This window comes from Kogia breviceps, chromosome 13 (genome assembly GCF_026419965.1).
Source record: "Kogia breviceps isolate mKogBre1 chromosome 13, mKogBre1 haplotype 1, whole genome shotgun sequence".
In the NCBI taxonomy this organism is placed as follows: domain Eukaryota; kingdom Metazoa; phylum Chordata; class Mammalia; order Artiodactyla; family Physeteridae; genus Kogia; species Kogia breviceps.
The window spans coordinates 21,874,671-21,883,936 of NC_081322.1; the positions used below are offsets into that span (position 1 = coordinate 21,874,671).

General features: G+C 38.6%; 1 protein-coding gene across 8 annotated transcripts in view; it reads left to right on the forward strand.

The window, feature by feature from the left end:
* Positions 1-957, forward strand: part of CFAP206 (cilia and flagella associated protein 206) — a 66,986-nt gene extending 66,029 nt beyond the window's left edge. For all 8 annotated transcript variants that reach the window (XM_067011432.1, XM_067011434.1, XM_067011431.1 and 5 more), the window contains one exon: positions 495-957. In XM_067011432.1, coding sequence (XP_066867533.1) covers positions 495-725 — 231 coding nt within the window. In that variant the 3' untranslated portion in view covers positions 726-957. The remainder of the gene's footprint in view (positions 1-494) is intronic.
* Positions 958-9,266: the final 8,309 nt, after the last annotated feature.

A 9,266-nucleotide genomic window follows, 5' to 3' on the forward strand; every position in this document is an offset into this window, starting at 1 on the left:
TGTAATCCATAAAAGGAGTAAGCATAACGTAGAAAAATGTAAAGTATTATCTGGAAACATCAGAGCTTTTTATATTAAAAGTTTGGGTGAAGCCCATTTAGGTAAGACAATGGAAATCTTAAATTTCTGTCTTAAAAAAAATAAGCCAAGAATGGTGGAAAAATCCAAGTTGTATGACTCTTAAAGTATAATAATGAATGAATTATTATTATATTAACAAAGAATTGAGCTCACTGTAAGTTTGAATCTGTATGTTCTCTCTTTGGGTCCATTTTCATTATTTAATCTATGTTCCTACTTCTCAGCAAAGGGTATTTATTTTCTATTATGTTCTAAATTTTCCAATGTTTTAATGTTTTGCAGAAACATGCTATGTTGCAGGACTAATTTCTTTGTGGATTGAGAGAAAAAAAGGCTGATACTAACTGGTACCTGGAGTATTTTATTTGTTCTTTAGAGAAATGATCATTCCTGTGTATTCTCTTTCTACTTAGGCCAATTTGCGTCGGAAAGTTACTCACTCGGTACAGACTGATCTTAGTCACATGAGAAGAGAAAATTGTTCCCAGGTGTACCCTTCAAAGGATGCTAGCACACAGTCAATGAGGGAAGGCAGCAGCCGAGTGCCCCGGCCCCAGATTTACATAGCTGGTTTCCGCGGGGGCCATACCAAGACCACCTATGGAGTCAAGGTGAACTTAACTAGAGCCGTTGATGAAACCTAGTTAGAGACCACACTTTTAACATAGATACCACTAAATTGTGAACAATGACAAATATTTAAAAGTATTTTTGCATCCATGAAAATTAGCTAATTTTGTGGGGCTGGCACGTTCATTGGTGGTATGAATGTTTTGGGGTTCTCACCCATATGCACTGTCAAACTGCTACAACAAATGAAAAATTGTTTTCTGTAATACATTTTTCATTCTATTAAAATTGCAAAGTAAAACTCTGTCCATTCCTCTTTGACTTGTAAGAAAAAGTTTGGCAGCATTAAGACTGAAATTATTAGATATTAATATAAGATGATTAGATATTAATATATATAATATATTAATATATATAAGATTGTTATGCATGGGATAGAAATTTATTTTGATAACTTTTTATATATTGATATATATTTATTTTGATAGCTTTTTATATATTGATATATATTGATATAAGATTATTGTACCTGGGATAGAAGTTTATTTCAAAAATCATATTTAATGTTGAACATTTAAAATTTAAACCATAATCAATATTTTCAGCTTCATTAACTATTAAATGTAACATGGACTAATTTGGAACAGTTAGAACAAAGATCCACATGATGTTTTTATTTTTTAAAATTTTATTTTAAAAATATTTATTTATTTTTATTATGTATTTTTAAAACTTTATTTTGGCTGCACTGGGTCTTAGTTGAGGCATGCAGGATCTTCGTCGTGGCATGCGGGATCTTTAGTTGCAGCATGCGGACTTCTTAGTTGCGGCATGTGGGGGGCACGTGAACTCTTAGTTGCGGCATGCATGCAGGATCTAGTTCCCTGACCAGGGATCCAACCTGGGCCCCCTGCATTGGGAGCGTGGAGTCTTACCCACTGGACCACCAGGGAAGTCCCACATGATGTTTTTTAAAATCTGGAAATTTTACATGGAATCTGGATTCTGGCCCCTTGAAAAGATTGGAATATCTAGCAGCACTTGGACAGCATTCCTGTAACTAGTAGCTTTGCCCTTTCGTAGGGCAGGTACTTCTGGTTTTAATTCTTGCTGCCTTATGGGTCTCCTGCTTCACTCCTTTGACCTATTTGCCTGACTCCATAGGTTGTGTTTAAGGTGCCTGTCAATTACTGATAGCCAAGTTTTAGAGCTGTTGTTTTGTTGCTGCCTTACACACTCCCAATACCTAAGCGTGGATAATGAAGTCTCTCAAGTGGAGGGACGGTTAAAGCTTGCCTTGGCAGCCTGGGAGCAGGGGGTGTCATTTATATTTAGCACATATTTTTGGCTTAGGTGACTCTTACTAAGGTGTTTGTGTAATTTATGTTTTATGTAGGTTAAATGTTACTTATGATATGCTTCAAAATCCATTTTTCTCAGATACTATAAAGGTAAACTTCAAACACATCTACTTCTAAGTTGTCATGATTTTCATACCTGTAGTTTAATTTTTTAGATTGAAGTATAGTTGATTTATAATATGTTAATTTCTGCTGTACAGCAAAGTGATTCAGTTATCCATATATCTACATCCTTTTTTATATTCTTTTCCATTATGGTTTATCACAGGATATTGAATATCATTCCCTGTGCTCTACAGTAGGACCTTGTTGTTTATCATGCCTGTAGTTTAAAAATGAAGTTAAAGATGGGCTGGCTGGCTGTTGAGGCAAGGCCTGGGGGTGGGGGTGGAGTGGACGTGGGGTTGGGAGGGCTCTGTACCTGAAGAGGGTGGTTACAGCTAATACTAAACTTTGCAAATTCAGGAATTTGATTTTACCTGTTCTAATCAACCCTCCTTTGATTCTGCAAGATTCCTAAACACAGAAAAGGATGGCTGATAAGCCACAAGTTGGGGTTACCAAGTTAGGGCTGCAAGTAGAATTGCCAAGTGTGTAAAAATACCAAATACTATTTGAAAAGCTAAATATCAGAAAGTCATCTGGTAAGTACAACAGAATGAGAATCCAGGGAGCTAGATCAAACGGTAGACTCATCTTCTCCCAAGGCCTCCACTGTCTACCCAAGCCCCATCATCACTCTCTAAAGATTTCCAACCATATGTTGGACCCAGTGTCAGTTGGTTACCCCCATTTCAGCAGGTCACAGGCCGAACTCATTTCCTCTACTGAACTTGTTTCTCTCTCTGTATTTCCTTCTGTGGTCAAAGGCCTCACCACCTACTCAGTAGCATAAATTAAAAACTTCTGGATTGGCTTTCTCACACAGCCCCTGCATGTAACTAGTCACCAAGCCCTGGTGATTTGGCTTCATCTGCCTTTGGGAACCGTGTCTTCCTATTCTCACTGCTATTGCCGTAGTTTAGGACTTAGTCCTATTGCCTGATTCATCGGCGTAATTTTTCTAAGACACAAATTTGATCAGGTCACCTGGCTTCCTCCCCTACAACCTTCACTTCCCTTGTTTAAAAAGACACTTTTCCATTATCTGGGGGATAAACACTCCTTGCCATATTATATAAGACTTTTCATATTTATCCATGTATCTTCCAGTTTCATTTTCTGCCCCCTCATGCTCTCTGCACACACTATACATACAGGCAAATGGAGCCCAAACTTTTCGAGTATGTTACGGTCTTTGATACCATCCCTCTCTGTGCTTGCTTTTCACTCTGTCCCCTGGAATGTGCTCCACAGACACCCTCAGGAAATCTGTTTGTCCCCATGAAATCTGTTGATCAGATTTTACTTTTTCAGTGAAGGTTTTCCCCGTCACCTTTGAGAGAATTAATTGCTCTTCCTTTGGGTTTTCACTGGATTTTATTCATATTCTTATTATAACACTTGAAGTAAAAAGGTCTATATGTGTCCATCTGTATTCTCCCTGTTAGACTGTGCATTTCTTGAGATTTGAACTGTGTTTTAGTCATTCTTATATCCCTGGTATTGTTATAGTACCTTGTTGGATGAATGAATTTTAAAAGAAAAGGAATGAAAGAAAGGACAAACTGGAAGCAGAGTACTGGTTGAGTGATTATTCTAATAGTCAAGGTGGTAGTTCAGTTGCAAAGTAGGTTTTGGAAAAGAGGGAGAAAAACTGAGAGGAAAAGGAAGATCATCTATGGGGAAGGTGGTGGGAAATAAAGTTGGATAAGCAGGGTCGGTATAGATTTTGGAGGACTCTGAAAGCCAGGCAGAGGAATGTGTTGCCTTCCTGTAGTAGGATATTAGAAAACTGTGGCAGATTCTTGAATAGAAGATCCATTGTGGGAGAGAGAACCTGGAACTGGGGAGACGGTGAGGAAGCTGTTACAAGAGTTAGGGCATTGCAGTAATGGAAGACATGAAGGCGCAAATGTGAGATTTAATGAAGGGAACCTAACATTCCAGAGAAGGGAAGGGAAAATCAAAGTCTCTACCCTAGGGTTTCTAGGAAACAGAGGATAATTGAGAAGAGGAACTGGTTGGTCCAAAAAGATAATGTGTTCAGTAGTGGAAATTTTGAGTTTAAGAAATGACAAAGATAGTAAAGCAGAGTTGACTGGAATTTGATCTGGAGAAAGATAATTTGGGGGATCATCCCCAACGAATGGGGTTGGAATGAGGAGGAAGAGATAAGACAGAGGAGCAGTCAGAAGAGGAGAAAAAGATGTAAAGGAATCTCTGTGATTATGGAAGTAAAGTCTAGGTCTACTAACTATTAGCTGTGTTATTTAATCTCTCTCTGCTGCAGTTTCTTCATCATAAAAAATTGGGTAATAACATTTCCCAACTCATTGGGTTGTTGAGAGGATTAAATGAGTTAGTTAACACGTGTAAAGCATTTGTCTGGTAAGTGCCTTGTCATTGTTGGCCAGGAGAGAAGCCCCGGTGTTTCATTTCTGCGGCACTCCCATCCTCATTTTCCCCGATTTCTGTTTTCTAGCTCTTAGTGCCTAGAATAATGCTAGGCACATTAGGACTTTTAGTAAATGTCTGACGAACAAACACAAGAGAATGAGGAATGGAGTTGGCAGCTGCTAAGCTGTTTTAATAGAGTTGGCTTGAGTAGAAATAAGATTGCAGCCAGCGAAGCAGAAAATTGTAGAACGAAGTACAGAGTACTTACCAGTGACTGGCAGCAAAGAGAAACGGGATTATGGTAACGAAAAATGGAAGCAGAGGCAAGGGAGAGTTAAGCTCAAAAAAGAAATGTTTAGATACTGATGATTTTTACTCATATTTAACTCTTTTAGTTCAGACACTGAATTGTACATTGTCTCTTTGTATTTTTAAACAAATTTTCTCAATTCTAAAATGCAACAATTCTTCTGGCTTATCTTTAGTAATTTTATACCATAAGAAACAGTTGTTTTAAAATAATAACCTAGGGCTTCCCTGGTGGCACAGTGGTTGAGAGTCCGCCTGCCGATGCAGGGGACGCGGGTTCGTGCCCCGGTCCGGGAAGATCCCACGTGCCGCGGAGCGGCTGGGCCCGTGAGCCACGGCCGCTGAGCCTGCGCGTCCGGAACTTAGCAAATTGGTTTTGGATGTTTTCTTAATAGCAGAATGAGAATAACATGCTTAATCTCATTCTGTCTACAGCTTGAGATTTGTCTACACGGTTCTTTATGGTTAACGGTTTACTATACTTTAAACCTTACCACTTTTAGTAATCTATTATACAGCTACCATAGTTGAACTACAGCCTCCTTAAGCCTTTTGGTATTTGCTTCCTGCACAGTCCTCTTGTTTAATGAATGAAGTTCACACTTTTATATGCTTTGTTACTAATGGAGACATAGTGGGCTTCCTTTCGCACAGTTCACTGAGCAGAGATAGAAGCGAGCATGGTATCGAGACAAATGGTGCAGTTTGATAGTGATAATCAGGAATATGACTGGGGTCTCAAATGGAAATAGCAACAGCTACTGTAAGGTTATTTCATCATCAGACAAATGAGCTTATGGCTCACGTGTTGAAGATGGCTGCTCCCTGCTCTAACCAAGGTTTGTACAGAAAACTAGGCGTACATAAAAGAAACACATTAAACTGATATTTGTCCTCGAAGACTTAGGATAATTAGAAATGAGAAAGTAAAAATTAGCTTCAACTAAGAATATAAATATCTGCTTGGCCATTCATTGGGCTGGGATAATGAACACAGAAATCCCAGCTGCATAGTTAACAGGAAATAACATACCCCTCAAGGATATGCTACAGTTGTAAAGTATAATAACTACCCCCTTTTTTGAGTGTTTGCTTTCCAAGTCACTGAAAAATTTTGTTCTTTAAAATCGTACGCTACTAGGAACCTTGCTGTTGAAATTGTATCAGTAAGAATGAAACACTCCATCCTTGCTTGAAGGATTTAAGTCACTTTGACACAAAGAAGCAGCCTCAGTTTCCAACCTAGGTGCAAAGCCTTCATTTAAGGGGCTCCTGAATACAACAGTCCACATCTATAGTAACTTCAGAGTTTCCAAGAAACAGGATCCTGAGACAGTCCAGATCTGATGTTGAGTTTTTCACACACAGCCCTGCTTTGAAGCTATCAAAATATTACTTCTTTTTATTTATTTATTATCTTTAACATCTTTATTGGAGTATAATTGCTTTACAATGGTGTGTTAGTTTCTGCTTTATAACAAAGTGAATCAGCTACACATGTACATATATCCCCATATCTCTTCCCTCTTGCGTCTCCCTCCCACCCTCCCTATCCCACCCTTCTAGGTGGTCACAAAGCACCGAGCTGATCTCCCTGTGCTATGCGGCTGCTTCCCACTAGCTATCTATTTTACATTTGGTAGTGTATATATGTCCATGCCACTCTCTCACTTCGTCCCAGCTTACCCTTCCCCCTCCCCGCGTCCTCAAGTCCATTCTCTACGTCTGCGTCTTTATTCATGTTCTGCCCCTACGTTCTTCAGAACCATTTTTTTTTAGATTCTATATATATGTGTTAGCATACGGTATTTGTTTTTCTCTTTCTGACTTACTTCACTTTGTATGACAGACTCTAGGTCCATCCACCTCACTACGAATAGCTCAATTTTGTTTCTTTTTATGGCTGAGTAATATTCCATTGTATATATGTGCCACATCTTCTTTATCCATTTTGAGTTTATTTTTGTGTATGGTGTTAGGGAGTGTTCTAATTTCATTCTTTTACATGTAGCTGTCTAGTTTTCCCAGCACCACTTTTTGAAAAGGCTGTCTTTTCTCCATTGTATATTCTTGCCTCCTTTATCAAAGATAAGGTGACCATATGTGTGTGGGTTTATCTCTGGGCTTTCTATCCTGTTCCATTGATCTATATTTCTGTTTTTGTGCCAGTACCATACTGTCTTGATTACTGTAGCATTGTGGTATAGTCTGAAGTCCAGGAGCCTGATCCCTTCAGCTCCATTTTTCTTTCTCAAGATTGCTTTGGCTATTTGGGGTCTTTTGTGTTTCCATACAAATTGTGCAATTTTTGGTTCTAGTTCTGTGAAAAATGCCATTGGTAGTTTGATAGGGATTGCATTGAATCTGTAGATTGCTTTGGGTAGTATGGTCATTTTCACAGTGTTGATTCTTCCAATCCAAGAACATGGTGTATCTCTCCATCTGTTTGTATCATCTTTAATTACTTTCATTAGTGTCTTATAATTTTCTGCATACAGGTCTTTTGTCTCCATAGGTAGGTTTATTCCTAGGTATTTTATTCTTTTTGTTGCAAAATATCACTTCTTTTTAAATTTCACCTAACTCCATTCTTCCCCCACATTCTATAACTCTGTCTTTTCCTTTTTTCCTGAGACCTCCCACAGTTATTCTGGTGTGCAGTCTCTCTCGCTGGAATGAGCCAATAATCCTGACTCTGTCTGACTATAGGTTTGTCCCTGGTGGTTTTGGGCTGATCACGTTAGGACAAAGGGCATCAAAATCTAGTCAAGGCTTATGGCAATGGAGTAGAAAGTCTTCACAGGCAATGAAAATTTACAGGAAAGCTGGGGTTCAGCAGCATGATATGTATGTGAACCAGAAATGCCACAAAACTGGCCCCAAAGCATTTTACCCACCACCCTAATTATGATCAGCATGTGTGTGTGTGTGTGTGTGTGTGTGTGTGTGTGTGTGTGTGTAATACTATTCTCCCCTAGAAGGAACCATAGTTTCTTGAAGTGTAGTTGATTCCATGGCCTAGGACAGGGAAGAATGAAGATTGGCCTGGAACCTGGAACCTGGAAATCAAAAATGCTTCAAAAAGCTTATGCAGATTTAAAGGAGTAGGCTTACAGGGACCATACTGGGACAATTTGAGTGTCCAGAGAATAATTAGAGTTAATTGAAGTAAGTTGAGACTATAATGATACTCCAAAATGGGAAGAGGAAGAGATAAATGAACTGTACAGAGCAGTAGTTATAAAACAAAAGAAGAAATGTCTGATAGAATATTTTTAATTTTCACAATTAATTTCAAGTATACATATGAATTTTTGTTTAAGTGTACGTATAAGAAATACACAGCATGGAACTGAATAATTCCATAAGTGAGAACTGTACCAATTACAGGAAGAGGTGATCAGCACTAGTGGGCACACATACACCAGGCAGAGAGAAGATCTAACACTGTTCCAAAGTGAGATTAATCAAATGTCTGACTATATAAACTGTGATCTCCTCTGTGAGCCCCTTCTGATATTAATGTGATGCTAATAAGGAATGCAAGATATTCCAATAATGTTAATAGACTATCTATATCTATATCTATGTATATAATGATAAGACAATGCTATACAACATTGACCACCCAAACCTTTAAAAAATCATTTTGGAGAAAGATCATGCCACAGAAGGTGTAGGCTGCTGGGCATCTCAGAATCTTGTACTCACGTTTCTGTAAGAACTGAGGTACTTACATAGTATTTTAAATCAATCCACATATCTTGAAGACCATTCATTTTGCCAGTGAATTATTTCTAACATTGCTTATACTAATTAATATGCTTCAGTGAACGTGGAGATCATAGCAGTTGAAGTAAATGCCTGTTGATATGTCTAATGTTTTCGAAGCCCTTTTGTTGTGTGAAGATCGTGCAGTTAGCATGTCTGGCTAAGTAAATATAATCAATGATAATGCTGACGATGAGGACACAGGCACAAGACTTCTGAACAATATGTAATATAAACTATACAGTAAGTCCCCTACATACGAACGAGGTCTGTTCTGAGAACATGTTTGTAAGTCCAATTTGTTCGTAAGTCCAACAAAGTTAGCCCAGGTACCCAACTAACATAATCGGCTATAGAGTACTGTAATAGGTTTATAATACTTTCACACAAATAACACATAAAAAAACCAAAAAATAAAACATTTGAAACCTTATAGTACAGTATCTTGAAAAGTACAGTAGTACAGTACAACAGCTGGTATTCAGGGGTTGGCATCGAGTGAACAGGCAAGAAGAGTTACTGCCTGCGGGAGGGAGAGGAGGGGGGAGATGGTAGAGCTGAAGGATCGTCAGCAATAGGCGATGGAGGGCAAGCTGCAATTTCACTGACGCCTGACGTTGATGGAATGCACGTTCGCATCTTTGAAAGTTCGCCACCTGAAGGTTGGTATACAGG